Genomic DNA, 27772 nt, shown 5'->3' on the forward strand with positions numbered 1-27772 from the left:
TTTCCCGATTAATGGCTGTGGATTTCGCGAGAGTATATCCGTAGACTGTTGGGGGCTACAGAAGAAAATGATGTTCCTTTCCAATTTATTGATTGATTGAGTTGGTGTTTTAAGTACACTCTATACACAGTAAGGCTAATCGTGACTGGTTCTACAGTGTAAAGTTGGGTCCAAACCACTATGAGCATCCACCGGGTATCGAACCCGGAACCCCTTGATTTCAAGGCGACGATGCTACCATGCGCCACCGAGGAGGCCCTTGCTCCTTTTCTTTCCAAGACTATATATATATATATATATATATATATATATATATATATATACACACACATACATACATATATAATGTATGTATACAGTATAGGCTTATATGATGTATAAATAGTTTGTTAATTTATAATAGTTTGATAGAAAAATCTTACGTTTGCCCCCCCCCCCCCAAACTGATCAACCTAGCTACGTCCCTGGCAATGAGCCAATAATAGCGGAAAAGCGAAGTAAAATAAGCCAAACCACAAATAGTAACAAGATAGTACTTTTTCAACCCCGATTTCCATGGCAATACTGTCAGCGTAAAGCGTTAGAAAGCCAGAAGCCAGAACCATGGTCATATGCTTGTGTATCCTGTGTTCGTCCCGTCACCATTTAATCACTTACTTCGTCATCCATTTTCATCGTCGCGATTAATCCAAGAGATAAAAGAGCGGCATAAAGTCATAAAAATATAAGTAACTTGTACATTGTAATTAATTTATTTTTTTGTAATGAAAGTATTTTTTAAGCAAACTAGGCCTAAATTGTAATTACATTTTTCATAAGAGAATCATCAAAAAAGGGTATTTGTGTTACCTTTTGATTCTTTGAACCTTGTAAAGTATTCTGCGGAATTAGGAAAACTAATCTTAGGAAATTATTGGAAAGTGTTTTAGGTAGCGCTAACGCTAATATAATATTATACGTTTACAATGAAGGTTTATTTATTCACAAATTTATAAGAGGACATAGGTGATATGTAAATAAACACAATGTTTCTCATCGCCAGTGTCTGGATGATGTGGAACGTCTCGTCCTCATAAGACGTTTAATTTGACTTCTTTTAGCAAGAGAAACTGCGAAAATTTACCAGAGTAGCACTTCCTCCATAATGGACTGCGAGGAACTAAGTAGGAAAAACTGTACCGCAAGACGTAGCATGTGGATGCACCAGAACAGTGGCGTTCGTGGGGTTTTACAAAGGGCAGGGTACAATCAAATATAGGCTAAATATGATAAAATATACTTAGTGCAAATGGACAAAATCGCAGCTAAGAGTTCATTTTGAATTATCTTTGATGTACCTTTGAAGACACTTGAACCACTTTCTAAATTATCTTTCAAAACATTGTCAAGGGTCGCTATGTAATTAATGAGTCCTCTGTCTCGTCAGGACCACGCACAGCCAACTGAAATTTTCCACAAAATTTAATCGCATCGATAATACGTGGCAAAATGTATCTATTTTTGTCCAGAAGCTCGTTATGTCTTCGAACAGAAACTCTATAACCTTCATCAAGTTGCACTCTGATATCAGTTTTCGTCAAGACAGCGAGCGAGACTTATTTCATCGTGAAAGTGATTTTTTGACAAACTGTTTTCTGCTTTTTACAGGAAAATGTTTCTCCAACGTCACTTTTAGTCCATGCGTCTTCTCCGTTGAAAAAAAATGCACGGAAAACAAAAAAGGGAATTAACTACAAGACACCCACACATTCGTTCACACTTTTCGTACTTTCTGTTGTATGTTCTGTTCTTATCTTTGAACATTTGATTTAGGCAAAGCTCTGGTACTAGCGGGCCTAATTCTTTGGCCAACAATCTGTCTTGGTGATTTAAAAATTTACTTTGTATATCACCTTATTCATTTCGCTTTCTTGTTCATTCGAACAGTAACACTTCAGTAAGAACTCAATAAATCACACTAATTTATAAAAAAGAACAACTTTTGAAAGCACATCGAACCTCGACAAGCTTACCACCTCCTTCTTCCCAAGTCCCCTCCCTTCCTTTTATTTGGTAAGTAAAGGTACGGTAAATGGACCCAGCCACCATCTGGCGGGAAATCGAAGAACAACGCCCCAAATGTTGGGTCCTCTGGGTGTCAGCGATATTGTCACCCAGGCGCGGTTGGCCCTATAGCGCACAGGATCAGTGAACCCCCAGTAATATACGATAATCACCTCGAGAATGAACAATGAACAATGTCTTTAAATTTTCACATTATTTCGCTAAAAATTCTACACAATAAGTCATGTATTTGTGCCCGTAACACGGCGAACTCTCTTGCTGAGAAGAAGAAACCGCGAATCGGCCGCCCTAATACAGACCCTCAGTTGAACCCCCACAGGACAGCTCGTGCCATTGTGAAAGCTTCGTGCGGGAGCAGAAGCGCGAGGAGGGTATAGGACAAAATACATGGGAGATGAGATTCCAGAACCTATGTCTCTACCCAACGGTCATGCGCAGTTCGTTCTCTCGCAGAAGCCGCGGGACAAGGCTCCTTTCTCGCTGCTTCCTCCCTTCCAGTGTTGCTGCGTGCGGTTCAAGTTTGAAGCGCACACATTACATATTCAATCTTCTCTTGTATCATTTTTGCACCGAACTTCTTGGAATAAATGCAAGATTGTGTTAGAGATGGATGAGTGGAAACAAATAGAAGCTGGAATTAGATGCGATGAATTAAAATAAAGGAGATACATTACCAAAATACCTTGTGCATGCATTCAGAGGTTTTTCCTTAAAGGTGGAAACACTTCGGGTTCGCGAAAGAGAAAGAATGGCGCGAAGACGTGACTCGCTGTCGCTCGGTGTCAAAGTCTCAAGTTTTTTAGTTTTTGAAGTGCTTGGATACTTGTTGGAAAGTATTAAGTGATGCTGCGAGTGAAACGAGGGATGGACTTTACCTAGGTTATGTCATTTGATGCAGTGTAGGCGTTGCTGTCCGCGCAGGTAAGAAATGACCGATAGAAATGCACATAATTAACGTAAACAAACTTCCTTGTCCACTGAAAAAAAGCGTGTGCTGGTCGACCAGCCCCAAATTTGAACAAACCTGTCGCGTATAAATGAAAGGGTCTCAGGTTCGATTTCTAGTATGCGCATGCCATTAGTTGCCATTTCCCTTTAACAAATGTAGGACCAGTTCTGATTAGTCAGCATGGACGTCCGGAAGGGGAAAAGGGGGCCGCCCCCCCATGGAAATTGAATGTAAACCAAAAATTATATATTACACGCATATAATTTAATTTGTCACAGTAATTTTTGGTAATTATTATAAAAGCGTTGCAGTAACTTTAGACTGAAGGAGTGTTTTTTGCTCCTCGTGGGGAAAAAAATATATTACTTGCCCGTACTTGAGGATGTCCATGATATTCCAACAAAACTCAACTTTTTTCATAAAGGCACAATTTATTGTAGTTTCAGCCCTAAATTTATTCGCACACCCCTAGAACAAAACCTTATACTCTCAGATAAAAAGAATTCTTGACAAAGCTTTTAAACCCTCCCCAATCCTTTTGTTGGGCGAAGGAAGTATATTTTGCGGAAAGTGAATATATGTCACATCACTTCAGTGAACCCCCGGGTAAATAATGCACGAGCCGCGCCTGTTGTCACCATTCACAATGAAAACACCCATAACCCCCCGGACATCCCCCGCAGCTCAGAATGTAGGGATGATGTTAAAGCAGTCAGGCAGGAAGTCCACAGCCAGAATGTGACCATTGCTATGTTGCCAAGTTTATAGTCGTGTTCGCTCCGATGAAGTCTGCTTGCGGCAAAATAAATAAAATACAAGCGTTGCAAACAAATATGAATTGTTATAATTGTAGTTATTTTTAAATACAAAATGAATGGAGGGGCACGTGACCGTGTGACCTAATGGTAGAACCGCGCCTGACTGCAACATCTTGACCTGTACAGTTTTGAACTGTGCAAATGTACTTGAAGATGTAGCGTGTGGATCGGCCATTAAAATGCCACAACATTTGTTGCATTTTATTTCAACTGTGCAAATTATTTATCAATTTACGCGAAAGATAAAAAAGGCTCTAAGCGGAAGTTGCCCACCACATCCCCTCCCCTCCTCCCTTTAATCGGCCCTTGTGATACCACACCAATGTGGAACATGGAATTTCCATATTAATGCTGCATACGAGTATACACGATACTGGATAGAATGTATATAATAAATACGCAAAGAAATACGTAAGTACGTCATATACAAAGTTTCTTGTTGAGCTACACCATCCTCCCAAATAACAATTGAAGTCAAATGCAGGAAAATATATTATTATATATTACGTACCGCAAGGTTGCAGCAAACCTTTTAGCTTCGAGTACTATGTATGATTCTCCTCAAGTTAGTATCGCGACGAACTATTGAAGCTTCTAGCAATTACAAGAATTCGTCGAAATTTCCGACGTTCATATAAAAGTCAATCAATCAATCAATATCCAAAAAACTTGACCAGGTACATTCTGCAGCACTTGACCATCAAATTTCCCACTTCAAAGTCCGACACTATGCAATATGTCTTTTCCTACCGACCTACTTGGACACCAGTTAATGTTATATCACGGCGTCCTTGTTCTAATAGCATTGTTATCACGTGAGTCCCACAGAAAGGAAAGCCACTGCCAGGGTGAGTGGCGCTTATCTCCGGTTAGGACATTTCCTGCTCTTCACCTGTTTCCACCCCACAAGAAGGTCATCTCAAATAGCTTCACCTCAAAACTGGGGGATGAGTTGCAGGCCTAAGGCTGCTTTGAGATGTATCGTATTTCACTGCACAATTGTCGCACCCTATTTTTCAGTCCAGATATTGTCTTATAAACCTTTCCTCGCGTAATCGCCTCACCGGCGCGTCAGATAACGAAACCAATAATAGCGGCGCAGTATCTCCGGACAAAGAATATTTCATTTTGTAAGTCCTTACACTAGTAAATTTTCTAAGTGTAATATTTCAACTATAATGTACAAATCAATAACAACTAATGTATTAACTTCTTTTCAGACCGGAAAAAATGTTCCCTAAACTGTCACAAAGAAATGATGTAACGTATATTCACGAGCATTTCGTGTCCTGATCTTAGACATGACAGTTTACCTAGTAATGATTTATTTTTAATTATAGATAATATCAGCCCTTTAAAAAAGGTCTTCACATAATGGTCACAACCCATATTATTTTGGAAAAAAAAATAATAGAATATCAAAATCTGCGGAGATAATACTGTGAAATATGGTATGTATCTTAAGTAGTCGTCACTCGGCAGGAATGGTATCCAGACGAGACGAGACGTAACGAGACGAGATGAGACGAGACTTGACAGTATCTCGGTCTCGTCCCAAGTTGTATATTATGTCTCGATCTCCTCGAGAAGTAAACGTCTGCCTCGTTCTCTGTTTCGTCTCAGTCTCGAAGGACAATTCTTGGTCGTTTTGAAAAAAATATAGTATAGGGAACAAAACATAGGGTGCAAGTGCACAAATTTTCACATGAAGGCAAACAACTATTCTTAATCGAGTTTTTCTGTTTGACTCCTCGTTTCGACACTACGACCTCGAAATGTCACGCCACATAAGTTCACAATTGCGACTAATAAATTAACTCAGCGATCGAAGTGGAAATTGTTAGGTAGAAAGTTGTTTGGTTGCATAAATTTCGCTATCTGGAGTGATGCCATCCCCCCAACTTCGAGCACTGAATTCACTTTGGAGCTACAAACGAAATACATGACTTATTTGTGTAAATTATCAGATAGATATGACTGAAGAAGTCACGTAGCAAAGTCAATTGGATTTAGATCATTTTTTTAAGTACCAAAGTTTCGAACGAAATTGAGAATCTAGGACACTAAGTCTCGTCTCGAGGTTACAGGGTTTATCTTTCAGTTTTGAAACACTATTAAAGCATCATCATGGTTGGGAAACCAAATTAAAAGTACTTACTATTTTTTCCGTCCTGTCCGTTGGCAACTACCAGCCAATTCTTCAAGCGACACCCGGCTCTTCCCAAAGTTTGCTCTTGTCTGCGTTTTTCACCAGCGTGCACAGAGATAAAAGATAAACCATTGTTTCAGATAAGATTAATGAGTGATTACGCTAAAAATGATCCCAATTGCACTGCGCTGGCTGAATTTGCATTCTCATCGTGAACAACAGTTTGTGTGTATGTAGGAGGGATAACTCATGTGAAGAATATTAGTAGCCGAAGATCTAAGGAGAAATGGGATTTGTTTTTACCTTGAAAGCCCACACATCTATCTGAGCTGTGCCCAGAGGTGATCGGCATCAATAAGAAAATATAAAAAAATTGTCTCTTACAGATACACGCACGCATACATGCGTACATACATACATACATGCACAGGCACGTATCCAGGAATTCCTTTCGGGGGGGGGGGGGCTCAACACCAATTTTTTTAAGGGGTATAGTAAGAACCTCACACTTGTATGTTTAAGACCAGTGGTGGCAATTGGGTTCAAAAACGGGGGGGGGGGAGGAGGGTGGTGCAAGGAAAGTTTATTTTCTCTTGGTAGACAAGGCTTAACATTAACAGGGCATAATATTGAGGCAAAAGAATGGGGAGCAACTATCCCTTAAATCGTCGCCACTGTAAGGCTGTCATTTTAATCAGATCGTGAAATCGGAACATTTTTTACCACTCGACTCCTCTGTTTCCATGCATTAACATTGTGTGCCGGAACCATCTCAGTATGTGTGTTTGTCCATTTCTTCTCATCAGGCATAAAAACATCTATGGTGTATTTGAGTGTTTTTTACGAAGCTGTTACACATGCATGGGATGGGCAATCCACTCGACAACGCGAGATTCAAATTGTGGGCTGCCAACTGACGCAGACAGCTCTCGAATATTTCTCTCTGATTCGAGCCTGGACACCACTAACGTGTCTTGTCCTCCAATGTTTGCAGCTCTTATAAAAGCCGAAACCTACCAAATTGTTCAGATTAAAGCCTTAGCATTCACAAGTGTTCAAAAATGACTGTCACAGCTTCCGCTGTCTTGTCATAGTTATATCGGCACGAAACAAAGGAAGTCTTCTCGAATACAGCTGGATCACGAAACAATAAATGCACAATGAAACCTTTTGTTCCCAACACATCTAATGTTTCGTCTCCCAGTATGATCAAATGCTTATTCATTTATCTCCAGTGACGTGCCCAAGGGAGGGTTGGTGAGGTCATAACCCCATTTGATCCAGTATTCCTTTTCTTTAAAAAAAGAAGAACGTCAAAGACAGGAAAAAATTGGCAAAATCAGGACTGACCACCAAAAATAGTATGCGTAACCCCTCTCCCTTCCGAAAATCCTGGGCACGCCACTCTTTATCTCGGACACATTTTTTAAAATCAACTCACCAGAAGTTTTTATCATTCCGTATTGGAGATTGAAGTAAGATGCGTTCTTCCTGCAGTTTTGGATATGATCCTTTGCGGTGCTGTCTGCCTGCCTTCACACCTAACCTTAACAAGGCCCTAATTTTCCATCCTTGTGACTTCGATTTTGAAGACTTAGGAAGGTTTCAGACCGAAGGAAAAGGCGATACATGTCCATTGGAATGGGCCAATCAACAGCAACGTTTCACACCGCAGCGACACAAAAGGCCTCACAAACCTAATTTCGAATTGTGAAATCCTCAGGCGACACGGTGTGAAATCTCCCATATTAAGCCACTGTCATTGTCACCTCGAAGTAGTAGCTCTTGTTGACCACACAAGAAAAAAAAATCTCCTCAACCGGTGGGAATGCTCCTCAGTTTTATTGTCTCTCCTATATTTTCTGTGCTTGTTCACTATACAGGCAACACCTTACGATTTGATATACACAGGACATGTACTATGTAGACATTTTATCGAAAAATCGGTTGAAGTCGAGGATGGCTAGGTAGCTCAGTTGGTAGAGCCCTGATTTGGGTCCTGGTAGAGCCTGCAATTTCCGCCTAAAATGTCTACCTCTACATATGCAACATCTTCTTGCTTTCTCTTCTTGACATTCATAAAATTTTCGGCTGTCTCTTTATGGTAGTTAAGTGTTTGAATGTGTTTCGAACCCAGTAGTATTTTTTTATACCATGAAATTCTCGGACTGCATATACGAAATTTAGTTCTGGCAAAACTAAATCATCACTCAAAACTATGATTTTCAGTTGATCTATGCAGCTTATTTCTGTTTTAATAAACCACTCCAATATCCGGTACTGCTGAAATATTCACTTCAGAGAGAGAGAGAGGGGAAGGGGGGCTTGATCTCTTCAGCCCTCGACCCGAACTAGCATTACACTGAGGTCCCAGAAGTTCTGCAGTCGTCAATGTCTTCATTTTCCGAATCGCTATATCTTATAAAGCAACCAGAGGACGCTGACTGATCACTAATCGAAAAATTGAATCCGCGTATTTATATCCTCATTATATTCTAGAACGTTCCTCAGATAAAACGATTCGTTAATATTGCCAGTAGTTGACTCCTTCTCTCATTCAAGAACGTACCCTCTCCCGTCTTCCAGAGATTTGATATTACAACGAATCGCCCTACGTGTGGCGCTACCTTCGTTGTGCAGCTTCCAAATGCTGACAAGTCTGTCTCTACATAGTGTTCAAGTGCGCTGCGACAACACCGAAAGCGCAAGAAAAGTTTACGTGCAATATTATGAACAACATGGTTATAGAACATTCTCCGTCTTGCCTCGATAATTGTCTATCTCCTTAAATCATCGTCACATTATTATAAGCCAAAAACCTAATTTTATCTATTAAAAAATAAAAAATAAATCTGGGGGTGGCTCGAGACACCTCAACCCCACCTTGGATACGTGCTATTAACAATAACAGGGTTATATAACATTCTCCTCTTGTCTCGATAATTATTTCTCTCATATTTATAAATCACATTATTCAAGACGCCAAAAATCTAATTTTATTTAGTGTAAATTGAAAAATTTCCTGAGGGGGGCTCGAGCCACCTCATGCCCACCTTCGATACATGCTATTAACAATAACAGGGGGTATAAAATATTCTCCGTCTTGCCTCGATAAATTTCTCTCCTTAAATTATTTTCACATTATTCAAGAAGCCAAAAACCTAATTTTATCTAACTTAAATTGAAAAATTTCCTGGGGAGAGGGTCGAGCCCCCTGTGCCCCATCTTGGATACGTGCTATTATCAATAACAGGGTTACGGAACATTCTCCGTCTTGCCTCGATAATTATTTCTCTCCTTAAATTGTTGTCACATAATTTTATTTCACACCACAAGAAACCAAAAACCTCATTTTATCTAGTGTAAACCTAAAACTTTCGGGGGGGCTCAAGCCCCCTAAGCCCCCCCTCTGGATACGTGCCTGCTCATCGTGAACAACAGTTTGTGTGTATGTAGGAGGGATAACTCATGTGAAGAATATTAGTAGCCGAAGATCTAAGGAGAAATGGGATTTGTTTTTACCTTGAAAGCCCACACATCTATCTGAGCTGTGCCCAGAGGTGATCGGCATCAATAAGAAAATATAAAAAAAATGTCTCTTACAGATACACGCACGCATACATGCGTACATACATACATACATGCAGGATGGTATTTGACTGGAGGGGGTGAGGGGAAATTTCCCCTTCTGGTTTTTAATTTTTGTTCTGCCACTTGGGAAGCTTTATATATATATATATATATATGTGTGTGTGTGTGTGTGTGTGTAAGAAGTGATAGCGCAAACTGAAACGGTGAAAAGTACACGACAGTAGAAGCAAGAAATTCTCAGTAAACATGTGGTCGCAAACGAACCATTTGCGAGATAATTGCGAATGTGTGGTTACGATCCGCCACTGGCTTGATCGCACTCGGAGTGTGTAAGAAGACAAGTGTACATTGTGTACAAACAATCAAGTCAGTGGCGGATTGTGGCCATACATTCGCAATTTACTCGCAAACGGATCGTTTGCGACCCCATGTTTACTGAGCCTTTTTTGCTTCTACGTGTACTTTTCACCGTTTTAGTTTGCACTATTACTTCTGGTACACCCTGTATGTAATTTGTCAAATGTTCCGAACATTCAAGAGTAGTTATTGGAATATCTTCCACTGAAAATGTTTCAATTACCACACTATACGTGTATACACACATATATGTACATGTCTGTTAACAGCCCGACAGATGGGACGTTGAACAAATGCTCACCTTTGAAGTGAATAATGGACCGCTATAATTGTTTTGCATGGCCGATGGAAGGTTGTTTTCTTTTGAAAAATGAAAATCAGACAATTTTCTTATTTAGGGTAAACATTTAAAGTAAATTCATCATCCTTACTTTTCATCAATAGTTTATCAAGCTTAGACTACATGGACTGGTGATGTGTCTCATTTGGAACCTGTGCAGCGTTGTAGTATTTTACACGATAGAGAATTTATTTTTCGAAGTACCATAGCTTCCTAATGAGGACTTTAAGAGCAAGAAAATTGTTCATATTGGTTACACACGCTGTAAAAGTTCATAAGTGCTGCCCGGTGACACCATGCGTGTGTATATACTGCTTCCGCAAAACAAATATGGTTCAGTCACCAGCAATAAAATGGGACAACTAGATCGTAAAATACTCACTTTCCTGCAATGCGTTATGTGTGTTGCGTAGCTCTAGGGCGATGATCGAACCTGTTAATGAAAACTTGCTATTGAAGTTCGTTCATCGCCTTATAGTTGGAAAACACACCAGACACCGTCCAGGAAAGATAATATTTCAGGATCTATGTGTCCCATTTTAATTGCTGGTGACTCTTTTTCTAAGAGAGAACGCATTGCAGCTATGTTAATGTCCATAACAGGAGATGAATGGATCATTTCAATTTTTTCAAGGATTGTTTAACATTTCGTACATTGGGATAGACAATTCCACAAGATTGCGCAACAATTTTTTATCTTAATTACCTGTGGACGGTAAGCCTAATACAGTCTGTTGTCACGTGAATGTAACAATTCCTTCCACGGAAAAGAAAACCTTCATATCACCATTATTCGACGATATGAACACTCACGTGTGATTAGAACTAATTACTCATTCTAGATAGTGAGGTTGCGATATTTTACACTTCATTTATTCCTCTGTTCTGTTTAGTAGCATAATGAAAGTCTCCAAAGGGTTGCTGATTTGTTTACTGTCGATACTATTTTAGGTGCCCCAGGTTTGAATCCCGGTTGTTCTTTGTGAGTGTCCTTTCATAAATTTCATCATGTCATCAATCATCCTGATACGATTTTTTGGCACTGGAATGGTCTTGAAGGCGAGCAACCATGAGACACCCTTTTCCGCAAGATTCGGCGCGCTTGCACATACGTACGTAGTCACGGACACTTCTGGGTTGTAACAATCCCATTGAAAGCAAATGGGGTTGCTACAACTCAGAAGTGTCCGTGACTATACAAGTCAGCAGAAAATTTTCTACGCATGCGCATGGACATATTCAACCATATTTCGTGTAAAAGTTTCGTTGCCGTTGACTTTGTATGGTACAAACGATTTGGCTTTTTTCGAAACGCTGAAACTTTTTCAAAATCATCTGAAAAATAAATATGATTGGTTTCAGCAGCGACGTCTTAATATTTTTATAGGATGACAGAATGATAGGTCCGGTACCTTCAGGAAAGATCTTTAACCAATGGGCAACGGGAACACATCCAAAGGTTAATAAATGTACCAACTGCCACTCGTGCGTACCCCTTTTCCGTACCCTTCACGGATCTTCTGAAGTTGGAGTCAAATCGGTGACCCTAACGACGCACAATCCGTGAACTGAACAAGCACAGGTAGTAGGAAGGTTACAGTGATTGTTTTCTTTTCGTATCTCTAATTTACATGCAACTTATGGACGGGTTAATGGTGGAGACCTCCGACTAGTCTCCCCCATTGACTACTAAAATAAACAATGCATATAAAATAAGCAATAACATTTTAATGCACTTAGCGTTCTAGAACTATATAAAAGTGGCTCATCCGCCAGCCACGAGAAAAGCTTATTAATCCGCCACTGATATAACTTAACATTGTTAATTAGTAGGGTTTGGATAATTATGCATTTTGCATATTTAAGGATTTTTAACTAAAAATGCATATTTCATATGCAGGTGCATGTTGTATGAAAATAAGTTGATGTTGTGCATATTTTTGTACCCACAACCAACACCGAGCATATACTGTATTTATTTTTCTTCTCCTCGCTTCTCTTTTCTTTATCTTTTCTCTGTCTTTCTTCTTTCCTTTTTCCTGGATTGTATGAGATGTGGCAAGCACGTCATTCTCACCTCAAAATTCTGCATACAAATGGACACTGTGGGTGATCTGGAACTTGATGTGTCTGACTTTGTTGCCCTAAAATACAGTCCACTTGTATCTTGCGAAGTGCAACGTGTGTTTTATGAATATAAGACTATTCTAGCTGAAAACAGAAGGAGCTTCAAGTTCGAAAATTTGAGACATCATGTTGTTATCAAATGCAATCATGATCTTGATCTGTAATGTATTGTGTTTCATTTAACGCTGAAAAAATCTGTGTAGCGAATGAGCATTCAGAATAATGCATATTCATTGCCTGCCGCATGGGGGTTGCCAGAATTTTTTGCAGGGGGGGGGGTCGGGCAAATAATAAAAGTTGAATAGTAGAAAAATAATACGTAGCTATTATTAACACGGTTATAAATGGTGTTACACAATAATAAATATAAACTAACAAAAATTAATTTTATTCGAAATAATTATAATTATTATTATCATATAAATAGGGAGACTCGATCCACCAAAAGAATGAATACAGCACAAGCATTTTCCATTATTTATTTTGCATTTTATGGGGTTAGTATCTGAAATGTACGTATCTTCATATTGACTTTTGCACGTCACGTTCAAGAAAGGGCTTTTAATGTTAGGGGATTTTTTTCATAAAATTTGTTGTGTGACTGACCTCTCATCTACCACTGTAATTATTTTGAAAACTGTGGAACCATTTGTTCCTTAGATGAAATAACCTTGTTCCTCTATTTTTCAATCAATGCTTTCGATCCAATGCATTTTTACTTTGATTATTCTCTTCGAATACTGATTAAGTTAACTTTATTTCTGTTCTTAACAATAAGAGTAACAAACTTTCGGCTTTCTTGTACAGAGTGTTCCGTTCAAATCTCCCTAATTTCAATTAATTACTGTGAACGAAGTACGATGAATTGTGAAATAACTGTAACACCAAATGAAAGGCCAGATCTTCAAGTTTTGTTTTCATGACTTCAAGTTGTCCCTTTGCTCACTACGCAGCGCCACGGTTGCATAAATAAAAATGGCAACTGTTCAACAACGCGCGCAGGCACTGGTGTTATATGCTGAGACAAAATCTGTGATTGCAACGCAACGAAATTCCAGACGAGTGTACGGAGGAGTTGCACCTGATGCTAAATCAATTAGGCTGCGGTTTAGTAAGTTTCTAACAACCAGCAGTGTCTTATAAAACAATCTGGTGGAGCTCGCCGTCTTGTGTCGGAGGAAAAGATGGTAGAAATTCGAACAGGGTTTCAGAGAAGCCCGAGTAAATCCAACCGCCAGGCATCTAGGTAATTCAATGTGCCTTCAACAACAATGCATCGAGTTCTACACAAGCGGCTTCGGTTGTATCCGTATAAAGTGCAGATTGTGTAACAATTGAAGCCAGATGATAAGCCGCGTCGCAAAGAATTTGGTATGGAAATGCTGCAGCGTATCGACATGAATCCTCACTTACTTGACAACGTCCTGTTTTCAGACGAAGCAACGTTTCACGTGTCGGGGATTGTCAACCGGCATAACGTATGGATCTTGGGATCTGAAAACCCACATGTGTACAGAGAACATGTCCGCGATAGCCCAAAATCGAATGTTTGGTGTAGTCTAATGAAGGACAGGATCATCGGTCCGTTTGTTTTAAATGAAGATACAGTAACAGGCCCTGTGTACTTGGACATGTTCGAGCAGTTTGTGTACGCCCAGGTAGTTGCTCTACAACCGGACATCATGTTCCAACAAGATGGAGCTCCCCCACACTGGAGTCTGTTTTTTCGGAGGTCTATCAATTTGACATTTCCTAATCGCTGGATTGGAGGCGATGGACCGATACGGTGGCCTCCACGTTCACCTGACCTCACTCCGCTGGATTTCGTCCTCTGGGGTTACGTCGAGGATCGTGTGTTTGCGACTCCAGTGAATAACATCCCAGAGTTACGAACCCGCATACGTTACGATTGCAACAGTAACAGGGGACATGTTGGAGAGAACATGGCAAGAAGTTGAATACTGGATATTGTTCGTGCTACCAAGGGGGCACATGTGGAGGGTATTAGTGTGTGGAAAATAAAATTGATGAGTTTTTCTTCAATTCTCTGAAATTTCATACTTTCTTTTCTACAATTAATTGAAATTAGGGAGATTTGAGCGGAACACCCGGTATCTTTAAATGAACGGTGTTAATTTCCAGGGGGGGGTCCACCGGCCCGGTCGACCCCTCCTCCCGACGCCCATATTGCCTGGCATGTAATCTTTCATAGTTTGTAATATACAGCATTTATAAATTATTTTTAAATTAAATGGGTTTTTAAAGTGCATATTTAAGTGCATATTTTACACTTTTTTAGTGCATATTTGCATGCATATTTTGCGTTTTGTTAGTGCATAACTATCCGAGCCCTTTCAATTAGCAACATACACACAAATATATATTTTATTCAGGCGTCCAACTGTGCAACTTATTGTGACATGTACGATATTTAAAAGTACACTGCTGTTTGAAAATAAAAATACCTTACATTAGATTAAATATTTTCAGCAAATAAACCACAATAATATTGAGGCAATATACAGTAAAGTTTGTGTTGTAATGCTTTCCTTATAATTGTATTGTATATTATCGGAGCCCTAGATAGAGATTTCAGCGTCCGGATAAAGAATAACATTTGAATTATTTGACGAAGTAGTCATTATCCAGTACCTTGCATACAACAGTGCCATGAAAAATCGCGCATTTTATAATTATAATTTAAATAAAAAGTATAAACTTGATGTTACTTACATAAAAGACTGTATTGCAAGTGAATGGAGCAAGAAAATATTTTGATTTATTTCCTTGTAAACTGACAATATTATTAATTTGATGAGGCGCCAGAACTTTCACAGGTGCTTCGACGTCTTCTCGAGGCGCCAGGGGCGAGAGCCCTTTCAGCTACAGCTTTCTCTTTATTATTCTATTAGGTACCACTGTAAAATGTGTTTGTTACCATACACCAAACTTCCCCGTATATATTTTCACATAATTTAGATATTTTCACTGCAAAAAAGCATTTTCCTCCCTTACTGCTGTTTAGAGATGAAGTGGAATATGCTTTCATAACTTATTTAGAGAGTTACTCTAGATTAAATGTCTCTTTCTGTAACGATTTTCGGAGAGGAAGCTACACGTGAGTATGTTAAGCAGTTAGGATCTGAACTTCTCTCTAAAAATCATCGGTGTTTCTCATTATGTAACACGAACGTTTGATTGATTTGGTTTAGTTCATTTTTCTTCCATTCTTGGCTAATCGCGAAGATGAGGATAAGTGATGATGAAATTGATGAAAGGATACTGATGACCAGGCCAGGATTAGAACCCCTGTCGTAGTAGCGTGCTGTGATAACCACTCCGCCACGGAGGTCGGCATAACAGGAAAGTGATATCAGTTACGATTGAGTGACAAGTGGTGAAATGGCGCGAAAATTGCCCCAAAATCTGTATTTTACATTCCCGTTGTACGATAAACGTACTGTCTCAGAATACATCCTAACCCTTACAAACTCTGTAAATATACGTTTCAGGGCTCCAAAATCTTGATATGTCTTTAAAAATAGTTAAAAACAGTGCGCAAAAATTAACATCGCGGATATTCAAAATTTACAATCGAATATACCAGACCAAATAAGTTAATATATTTTAAATTGTTTTTGATGCATTAAGGAGGCACATCAATTTCCTATAGAGGCTATTTTCAATATATTGTACTTTGTAATTTACAAGAGCTAATGTGTAAATACCTCTCAATAGTATTCACAAAAAAGTATATTTACGCGTGTGTTCGTGCGCCTAACAATCGATAGCCTTACCTTGGTAGGTACAAAAGTTCCTATAATATGACGCCTGTTGCGTACGTAGGCAAATTCACACGAACACATCCAAGAGAATAAAAGACAACATTTCCCTCCAGGAAGAAACACTTCATTTGCCTTACAGACACCAACTGATAAAAAAAATGTTGAACAATTTCTTGCTTCGAAGTTGTTATCTCGTCACTTTTAGATTCCACCTTTACGCACATGACCTTCCCGGCGTCCGCTATGAAACAACTTGCGTCGGGCGCTTGATTCTGCCGCGCCTAGAACTGAAAGGCACATCGATCGCGTGTAAATTACAAAATACCTCCACAATCGATTCTTACTTTGAAGGTAGAGAATTGCAAAGAAAAGATAAAAAATATATTGAGTCGCGAGAACAACGTGGTATGCATGCATTGTGATCATCAAAAATTATGAATTTTAACAAATTTCAGTATTTTGATATCCAGTGAAGTGTTTGTGGGTTATGATCATGACCACACCCGAGGCTTCTAAAATTAAGCAATTACTTAAGAGACATGGGAGGAAGGGGCCGAACCTGTTATTTAGTATTCGACCAGAATAACCAAAGTGAAAACTTCGTTAGAGCGAATAAATTAAGTGTAAAATACAGGAACGAGTTTCTTTTCATAGTCTACCATTTATTTCAAAGAACGAACGGTTTCACAGTTTTCAAAAAAAATAAAAATTAGAGTTTTATGCGAGAGGTTACACAACATAAACGTCATGACTAAAATGTCCTCTTAACTTTTAAAGCCTTTTCTTGAACAAGCTGTGTTAAAGTTAATAACATAATACAGGGCTGCCTTTAGGAAACGCGAGGCCAAGTGCGAACTATCCCTGCGAGGCCCTTGTATTTTTTTAACGACACCTTCTATACATAGTAAAATATTCCATTGAAAACAACATAATTATTGATATTGCGTAATTTTACCCCCCCAACTCCCCCACTCAAGTGTACACAAGAAATTAATATGAATAAAACATTCAATAATATATATTTCGAAAGAGTGAGGAGGCCCTTTTAGCGCGACGCCCTGTGAAGTGGTACGCGTCGCACACCCTGACGGTGGTCCAAACAAAATACAATAACTATGCATTTGAGTACACTAACTGCGTGAAATGTAAAAAAAATAATATTGAAATACAATTGTTCTAGTATATGGAGAGATGAAAATATAATGTAATTTTATACTAAAGAAACAACGGAAGGAGTATTAATGGAATTAGCAAAATCAAAGGGAGTTCGTTTGTTACAAAGTTAACGTGCTCGTGAAATGTAAGTTTAGAATTAAACAGAACTCCTAGATCTTTCGATTCTTTCTACCTGTTTTCATTTTTAGCTTTCTATGCAAAATTCGTATTTTATTGATATAGTGTTTCTAGGTTATGGCATTTGGTAACATTTGTGGATATTTAAGATAGTTAGTAGTTTTCGCACCATTCAACAGGGTTGTTAATGTCCGCTTGTAACTCGGTGCAATCATTGTAACTGCATATTCTTTTGTACATTTGTTAGTCGTCCGAAAATAGTAGTTTACCTGATTGATTCAAATGTTCATGAAGATTATTTTACATGAGAAAGAATAGGGAACAAGATTAGAGCCTAGATTTGATGTCTTAATTTACGTGATCAGCCCGAGCTATCCAAATTGGACGTCTAAAATTAAACTCTTCTTCTGATGAACTCTTGCCATTGCAACTGCGAGCTATTCCGTTCATGTCGGTTTCCTGCCCTAAATCGCCACGAAGATCTTCGCAGCTCGCTTCAGAACTGTACATGCATGAGTAAAGATGACATCGAATTTACGAAGAAAACTTCCGAAGAAATTCTGCAGAATTTATAAAACCTCAAGTTTTTCATTATTTTTATCGGCCAAAATTTAGGGGAAGGAGAAAAATTTATTTATTTATCTCCTTCTATCACTTTTATGTGTGTGAATTCAGAACGGAACGAGCTGCAACTCAGTCACGCTATCAAAGGTTCCGCATTCGAGTTCTGCCCGGAGCATGGATGCTTCTTTGTGAGCGTTCCTTCATCAATTCTATCTAATTATTATTAATCCCTATCCGAGATTAGACAAAAATGTGACAAAATACAAATACAGAGCGAAGTGAAAAACCAAAAAATATTTGTTTGCTTTTGCGTATGCTGGGAGCCTATATTTCTTGTGTGCCCTACAACTGGCACAATCGAGTACCCCGCCTGGTTACTCTCCCCCTTGTCCATTCCCTGTAAAATAACAGAACATGCTGAAAGGGAGAAATAACAACCGAAGCATTCCATTTGTCAACTTCTGATAAGTCCATGCAAAAAAAACACAAAAAAACTGAGCTTCTATCATTGCTAAAAGATAACATTTATGTTTTTTTTGTGATATCTCCTGCCTTGGCGTGATAAGGAAAACAAATGCACTGATAATAACTCAAGAACGTAATCAGTTAGTCTTTTTATCTTGGCAGATAAGTATTTGTGTTATCTTAAAGACGTGGAAAGTACCAAGATAAGAGTTCAAGTACAAAATCACCGGCATGACACGAACAATGTAAAAGAAAAATGTTAACGTTTTAAAATTGTAAGTTAAGGATTGAAAAAGCTTACCCGAAACGTAAATGAATTGTAACGATGGGCTAAATTCGTTTTAATTGCAAGTTTATTATATAAACAAATAGTAAAACCACTACGTTAATCAAATTTCGCATTTTAGACTACTTTAACTCTCCAAAAACTAAATGTACAAATTTTGAACAACGATTTAAACAATAGCTTATAGAATAATAAGTCTGGTGAAATTTATTCATATTTTTGTTCATAAAATTATTCTTGTTGTTTGTAGCTATTTAAAAATTAGTAAGAGGAGTTTTTAAAAATAAAACTGGTTTTAAAATGAACGACACCTTAAGGTTATATTAAAATTTAAATGGTAGAGGTAAATTAAAACCATAATATTTATTTTGGAAAGACCAGAACATTTTTCAAAATAACCTAATGTAATTGAACATTTCAAAATCAAACATACACACAATTGGAACTGAAAAGTAAACCTGAAAAAAACAGACATTTTATATTATTTGTGAAGGTTGCTATTTTATAATTCCACGTAAATAATTGAAAAAATTGCAATATTGCTCTGGTACCGACCGGAATATGTAATATCACACATCAATATACCCCACTGAAGTAATTTACCGTCCCCTCTATCCGCCGCCTCTTAGAAAGATTCTGCGCTGTCCATAGTACCACATGAAGTATTTATTTCAGATAACCACTGTAAAAGAAAGAAGACATGTTTAACGTAGAAGGAAAGACAGAAAGAAGGAGAGAAGAGATATGATTCACTCTTTATTGATTTTTATTGAGCATTGCTTTTCTACCACTCTCTGCTAATCTCTACGATGAGGATGAGTGATGATATTACGAAATTGATGAAGGGGCACTCACAAAGAACTCTCATGTAACCCCGGAAATGAGATATGCAACAGTGGTATCACCAGAGGGTAAACAGAGTAGAATGTTTTCTCAGTTGACCAATCCCCCTCCTTAATTCGCACCTCCTATGCCCGCTTCACTCTTTTCTGGCGGACAGTGATACGAAAAACGTAATACAGAATGAAAAACGAAGATAAATAAAGAAGGGAGAAGGAGAAAGAGAGAGAGAGAGGGAGGACATATATATATATATATATATATATATATATATATATATAGAGAGAGAGAGAGAGAGAGAGAGAGAGAGAGAGAGATGAAAGACAAAAACGTAAAGAGGAAGTGAGAAGAGATATGTTTTAAACTTAGAAAGATATATAAACAACCAGAAGGACGGTTCATGAAAGAAAAATACCAACAAGCTGATTTCACTCCATTAAAGAGAGATCAAGACAAGGTGCCGGTTGACTCGAGGGATTAAAAGGTTAATTACTCCTTTTGGACTGTTAGCCGTAAATCCGAGATATTTTTTTCCCCAGCAAGCCGAAGTTGATGTCTAATTACACCTTCCTTCCGTTCAACATCTCACACACTTGCTAGTTTTGAACTTCAGTACACCTATCATGATGATGTTGGCCCCCACCCAAAAAAAAAATCCTGGATACGTGCCTGTCCTCATTTGTCTAAATATTTGAAACTTACGCTATGGCTATTAAAATACATATGAACGCTGTAAATACTTTTAATTGTTTGCAATGTTAATTGTTCATTTTTATGGTTACAAACAAGATTCACGTGGTTAACCAGAATTTTAAAATTTTTCGCAGTCCATCGGTTGTTAATTGTTCCAAATCATTCTCTCATTTTTAGTTTTGATTGTGTTGCTCACGAGACGAGACATGTCCCGTCTCGTTTTCGAGACGAGACATGAGACGCGACAAAGCTTTTGAAATTCGGGACGAGACGAGACGGAATGCCAGTCTCGTCTCGTCTCGAATGACTCGAAAAAATAAAAGCAAAATATTTAATCAGGTTGCAAATACTTGTTTGCTTGGAATAAAGTATTTCAATTAGAAACGTTGATAAGCGTGTATTAAGTCAAATAAAACTATTACAGAGAGAGTAATGAATGAATACCTAAACTTATTTTCAATACTCTTTCGAAACAGCGTTACTCCCCATTTTTTTCCAATTTATTCCAGGTTAATAATTTTATGTTACGATAGTACTCCAGATACTAATACAATTCTGAATAACATCAAGTAAAAGGGCAGGTAGAGAAGGTGGAAGGAGGGGCACAAACATCATGGAGTATCTGAGTCCGAGATTTATCTTGTAAAAATAGTCTCAGCTCTATAGGTTGAAAAGATAAACGGACCGACGGATAGGGTTTATTATTATTATTATTATTTAATTTTTACATCAAAGGGGTGTGCAGAAGTGAATGTTATTAGGAAGTAGGAAAAACATTCTAGGAAACGTGGCAGTACAAATTGAAAAGGAGTTGTTGGGAAAGTTATTAGGGGGTCCAAGATATTAGCAAGACTAAGAGGAGGAGATAATTTGGGACAAATAATTTTGTATTATCCCACTCCGAACAGCTGAGAGCTAAAGAGGAGAAGAAAATACGGGAAATTTGGAAAGAACTAATTTGGGGATTTTAGTGTTTACAGGGAACCATGACAAGATTTCACCACATGATTATTTGCACGGGTTGCGAAATTATTAGAATGTTATGGAAATTTCGGAAATGTCTGTGTTGAGAAAGTTCTTGTTGTTTCCCTCAGGCATTGCACAGGTGGTTGGATTTGATTTTTTTACGTCCGTTTGAAGATTATATCCAATGCTTTTACTTTTATTTATTTACTTTTTATTTAAGGAGAATACTATTCCTTGGATTGTAATAACAAAATACTGAGACTGATATAGAATAGATTTCAAGTAAAGGAAGAGCACTAAGTTCTTTATAATCGTCGTAGGAGGAAACTTGGTTCTATGAGGGGACTCCCCGATGGTACAGTGATAGCGTCGTCGCCTTGTAATCAAGGGGTCCCGGGTATGATACCCGTTGAAGGCACAGAGTGATTTGGATCCAACTTTAAACTGTGGGTCCAGTCCCGATTAGCCTTTCTGTAAATCAGATGAACGAATGCTGTACCTGTTCCTTTTATTCTGTGAATTTAGCCTTCATCAATTTTTTGAGCAAAATATCTACTGTCTACATTTTCACTCTTTACTAAGCAAATTTCACAAAGTAGTTTTATCAAACTTCACAGGGAAGCTGACAGCAATGTCAGGGGATCGGGAGCTCACCCTCTGTCTGTTTACGACCAGGGTGTTTTCCGAGACAATTTTTCCGCACTGACAGAAGTTTCGCTTTGAATAATGGACACCGTTGCTTCAGGGCGAGGTTGACCTGCAGTAGCGGGTAAGTGCCATAAATCCAGGCCTAGGAATGAAGGTTGATGCATGGGAGGGGCAATAAAAATTCTGTAATTTGCTTTGCTTGCCGACAGGAAGTTTTGCAGGAACAATTATACGAGAGACGAGAAAATTTCCTCAGCTGGGAGAAAAATCTGAAAATGAAAACGGCAAACTTTGAATGAAAGGGGGACAGTGAACACAAGTCCTTTGTATTATTCGCTGACACACAAGCTTCCATTTCGAGATGAGGCTATTAGCAGCGAAGTTATTAGAGGACTGGAAGCAGTGACGTCGCCAGAGGGGGGACAGGGGGCGGGCGCCCCAAGTCAGACATTTCGCCACCACCCGTGCCCCCCAACTGAAGTTAATTAAAAATCGAATAATAAGAGAGTATGACGATTTTCACCTTTTCAAGGGGTGTAAGGGGTACCTTCCACGTAGACGCCCAAAAGTCAACCTCACTTCCACGTAGTGCACCCTGGACTAAAGACTAACGAGGCTCTGGCGACTGGCACTATGGCCAGTATAATTTTGTGTGTGTTGTTTTGTTTTTGTCCTTGTGTGTGCTGAGTGCCCGTTTACAGCCTCAGCTTTTAACAGAAGTCAGAAGATTTTTAGATTTTTAGTTATACAACGTTAGAGTTGTTAATTGTAATGTTAAGGTGCTGGCCCCCGTATAATGTGACAGGAGCAAAATAGCCTAAGTGCTGACGCTCCCAAAATTTTAAATTCAAATTCAAATTCAAATTCACCTTTTCAAAGTGGTGCATTCTGCATGATATCACTTTCCTACTTAAAATGCCAACTTGACTAACAAATATTAATTTGTTTTAGTATATTTACAAATGTGTTTTGTGGTCCTCAAAATATCCGTGATGTTTTAGAAAACGCTTTTTCCCAGTTCTTAAAACCTAAGTTTTAACCAGTTTTAAGAACTGGGAAAAAGCGTTTTCTAAAACATCATCTGTAGTACGGGCAAATTATTCTAATCGTGGGTCGCTAGTGACAACGCTAATTAATAAAAGACATTCAAAGTTGATTCAAGATTTAGTTGGTTGGTTGATTTGGTGTTTTAAGTCCACTTTATGCACAGTAAGGCTAATCGGGACTGGACCTAAAGTTTAAAGTGGTTACACTGGGTATCGAACTCGGGACCAAAGGTGATCGAAGAAAAACCGACACTACATGTAAGTTGTTGTGGATTCATCGCGGTTTCTTACTGTTCAGGGACTTGAATTTCGAGATGGTGAGTCTGAGGTAAACCTTAAGAAAGGGAATTTCTTCGATACTCTTGAAGTTAATTTCAAAATAAGGGGATATTATTCCGAAATGTATTGAAATTGAACTTTAAAATGCAAATTACACTTAAAATTCGATTCAAAACATAGCGCGGGCAGGTAAAGGAAAGCTTATTAGGATTTGCCACTCTTCAATCATTAAATGCAGGTTCGCTCTTTCTCGTACATATCAAAATCGAAAAACTTCTTCCCACGAACTCCATAGGTGCCTGTAATTGTGTAGCACAGACATACGTTGGAGTGGTAGAGCAAGATTAAGTAATGCCAGGGTCAGAATATTTCATTTTCAGATTTTTTATCCTGTGATAACATTTCCATAAAAGGTGAAATACAAATTTTGCCCAAAACTCTTCAGCGTTACGAAGATGGCATGGAAGTACTCCACTTAATAAATTTCTTTGAAATCCTAGGAAAATATAAATTGGCATTTCACAAGGTTCACACTCTAGTTATATTCTCTGTAACAATTCCAGTTTCCAATGCAGCGTGTGAATGTGAAAGAACCTTTCCGTCCTTAAAATCCGTCTTGCTCGAAACAGGATGCTGTCCTGCAATTGAGAAGAAAAAGTAAAATTAACGAAATTGAAACAAATAGCAAAAACAAAAATATCAGAGATTTATATCAAGGTGTAAATGAATTTAGAAAGGGGTAGCAACCTAAAGTAAACTTGATAAAAGATAAAACCGGTGATTTTTTGGCCGATCCAAGCAATATTTTAAATAGATGGAAGAACTACTTTAATGACCTCTTAAATGTTCATGTAGGAGATAAATCAGAAGTAAACGATGCAACGTGTCACCACTCGTAACTCCAAGGTATGCAGATCCGAATTGGCAACACACCGCTCCTTATTTCGGCTGGTCAGTTGGAAGCACCAGTTCTCACCCAGGGATCGGGATTAAGACGATCCACCCTTCCTCCAGGAAGGAAACTACCGAATTGCGACACGTGACAGTAAATAATATTCAAATACTTTATAATTAAAATGTCCAAAATCTTTAATCACGAATCGCGCGCGTACATATTGATTGGCACAAGTTAAAATTATATTTTGTTGGGTCATGCACGCTGGTAGGCAGTGATAAGCAACTTAGTTAACACGAGAGTCCGCGCACCGCCTTCACAGTTAATAGCAAGACCTCAACTGCCTACCTCAAGCGCGAGGCGCAGCATAACAGATTATTCTATCTTACAACAATACAAACTCATAACATAAAATAACACAAGAAAAACTGATAATTTATATAAGAGATCAATGTTAATTAGCGATAGTAAGCTAAAGTTCAGGTTGGCAGCAATTAAAAATGCCAACGTGGAAGATTTTACATCGCCAAAAACACGTGGCGTGGTTCCTCCACTCCTAACATAAACAGCCAATAGGAAAACGATATTTTATTGAAAACGAGGGAGAAATACTTTGTTATAATATTACAATATTAAACTATATAGAAATAACTAAACTGATTTTATCAAATAATTCATATTTGCCCTTGCACATAAAAAATGATTAAATAAAGATTTAGTTTATAACGAAGACAAATTACTTCAATATTGTTGAGTTGGTGTTTTAAGTCCACTTTATGCACAGCAAGGCTAATCGGGACTGGACCTACAGTTTAAAGTGGGATCCGAACCACGAGTGAATCCACCGGGTATCGAACCCGGGACCCCTTGATTACAAGGCGACGACGCTACCACTGCGCCATTGGGGAGCCCTTAATTCAATCTTGTACATTGTTGAACAAAAATCGATATCAAGACGAAATGTATTTAACTTGTGCTTAAAGAACAAAATTTGCGTGAAAGATAGTAATAACCCTAGCCATTTTGGATTTGAAAAACAATGAAAATGTTGCATATATTATTTGGGATAATTATTAGCCTATAAATTCTGAATAAATGTTGCAAAAATACGCGAATAATATTATAACATAAGATAAAACTTAAATATATACATGAATTATGAAAACAATTAAGTATAAATAATGTAATTCAAGTTCTTAACTTGAAAGTATACGAATAAGATAAAAGCCAATATACGACTGAAATCTGCCTAACATGGCGGTCGTTACAACGAAGTACACTCAGCAGAACCTTTAGTTCCAGAACCTAACTTGACTGAAGTTAGAGATGATATTAAAAGGCTAAAGAATAACAAAGCACCTGGCATTGATTTAATACCACATGAGTTAATTAAATGCGGTGGAAATTCGTTAATATGTGAAATTCATAAATTAATATATTTAATATGGAATAAAATCCCTCAACAGTGGAAATAATCCATAATTGCTCATGTGTTTAAAAAAGGTGATAAAATGAACTGCAATTAATTACCGTGGAATTTCTCTACTCTCAACAACATATAAAATATTACCTAACATTCTTTTAGCAAGACTAACCCCATATGCTAATGAAATTATAGGTGATTATCAATGTGGATTTAAACGTAACAGATCAACTACAGATCATTTTTTTCTCACCAGACAGACACTTGAGAAAAAGTGGGAATATAATCAAAGTGTCCATCAGCTATTCATTGATTTCAAAAAAGCATATGATTCGGTCAAAAGAGATAAATTATATAATATAATAGTCGAGTTTGGAATACCTAAGAAGCTTCTTAATATGATAAAAGTATGCACCAGTGAAACAGAAAGTAAAATTCGTGTGGGTATTAATGTGTCTGACAAATTTACAATTCATGATGGGTTAAAACAAAGAGATGCATTATCTCCATTGCTCTTTAATTTCGTCTTATAATATGTTGTTAGGAAGGTAAAAGAAACTAACGAACCACTAAAATTAAATGGCGTGGCTCAGTTGTTAGCATATGCAGATGATGTAGACTTATTAGGGGATCATATAAATACAATTAAGAATAATGCTAAAATATTTATCAAAACAGCTAAAGACATAGGTTTGGAAGTTACAAAGAGAAAACTAAATATATGCTTACAGGCCTAAACCAAGTGTAAGGTAATAATCAAAATCTAATTATTGATAACAACTCGTTTGAACCAGTTTCCAAATTCAAGTACTTAGGAGTAATACTAACAAATGAAAATTATATTAAAGAGGAAATATAAAGCAGGCTTAATTCAAGAAATGCATGTTACTTCTCTCTTCATAATCTTTTGTCTTCTCGTTTAATATCTAAGAAACTAAAAGTTAAAATATACAAAACAGTAATTCTGCCTGTAATATTATATGGATGCAAAACTTGGTCCCTTACATTGAAATACGAACATACATTGAGAGTATTTGAAAATTAGATCCTTAGGAAAATATTTGGATCTAAAAGGGATGAGGAGACAGGTGAGTGGAGAAGGTTACATAATTTAGAAGTACATAATTTGTATTCCTGTCCAGATATTATTAGAATGATTAAATCTAGAAGACTTAGGTGGGCAGGCCATGTGGCACGAATGGGAGAGGAAAGAAGAGTTTACAGGATTCTTGTTGGGAAACCTGATGGTAAGAGACCTGTAGGAAGGCCAAGACGAAGATGGAGGGATAACGTTGAGATGGACCTAAAGGAAATCGGTAGGGATGGAAAAGATAAGGACAGATGGAAGGCCTGTGTTGCTGCAGCCATGAACCTTCGGGTTTAAGAAGGCTAGATAGTTAGTTAGTTAGTTGCCATTGAGAAGAAATGTCAAGTCCTGGACAGGGCCGGATTAAGTTGTGTGCTATTGATGCTGCCGCATTAGGCCCATTCCTGAAATAGGCCCAGATGAAAACAGACGAGAATTTTCCAAAAGCGGAACAGTTTTTTTTTTGCTATATTAACCTGAAAATAAATCTTAGAATGAAATTTGGAGCCCCAATTTCGGACGCCTAGACACAGCGTTACTTATTATACAGTTACTATTATTCTTTACGCTGTGACGTAACTGTAACGTCGTTGTGTTTATTGTTCACCGAAGATTTCAAGCATCAGGCCCAATTTCGTCTTAATCCGGCGCTGGTCCTGGACGTACCAAAGGTGGGCAATGTGTTCTCCAAAGCACATAGAGCAAAATTCTCCTACAGGAGAATTGCACTTCACTAAGTGACTTTCATTGTTTCTAATACTTAAGAAGATTAATTTCTTACAACGTCACGTTTATTTTGCTTAAATATTTATATCAGTAGTTTCATCTCAAGAAAGACGACGAATTATAAAATTTTGAATGTCTTCCAATACTGAAATAGGCCACTAGAGACAACGCAACTTACGAATGAAAAAGAATTAATGCCTTTATTAAAACGAATCATATGGATATAAACTCGTAATCAAGAAGTAAATTTAGGCAGTAAACGTCCATTAAATAAAGGACAAATACAAAACACCATACATGAATATAATAATAATTATAATAATTACTATTATATATATGTTATATATAGTATATATATATATATATATATATATATATATA

General features: G+C 37.8%; 2 protein-coding genes across 3 annotated transcripts in view; one reads left to right on the top strand and one right to left on the bottom strand.

Moving 5' to 3' along the window:
• Positions 1-16424, bottom strand: part of LOC145986419 (ATP-dependent translocase ABCB1-like) — a 101336-nt gene extending 84912 nt beyond the window's left edge. Inside the window, exon 1 of one of the 2 annotated variants that reach the window (XM_083120411.1) lies at positions 16193-16424. The gene's annotated coding sequence lies outside the window, so the exon portion shown is untranslated. Of the gene's footprint in view, positions 1-5989; positions 6069-16192 lie in introns of those variants that run through there. The other variant, XM_083120410.1, reaches the window with a different exon arrangement.
• Positions 13793-14353, top strand: LOC145986891 (uncharacterized). Its single transcript, XM_083121360.1, has one exon. The coding sequence runs from the start codon at positions 13793-13795 to the stop codon at positions 14351-14353; it is 561 nt and encodes a 186-aa protein (XP_082977486.1).
• Positions 16425-27772: the final 11348 nt, after the last annotated feature.

This window comes from Lepisma saccharinum, chromosome 4 (genome assembly GCF_977018435.1).
Source record: "Lepisma saccharinum chromosome 4, izLepSacc3.1, whole genome shotgun sequence".
Classification (NCBI taxonomy): Eukaryota; Metazoa; Arthropoda; class Insecta; order Zygentoma; family Lepismatidae; genus Lepisma; species Lepisma saccharinum.

Coding starts and splice junctions, on each gene's coding strand:
- LOC145986891 (XM_083121360.1), top strand. CDS start 13,793: ATGAATCCTCACTTACTTGACAACGTCCTGTTTTCAGACGAAGCAACG.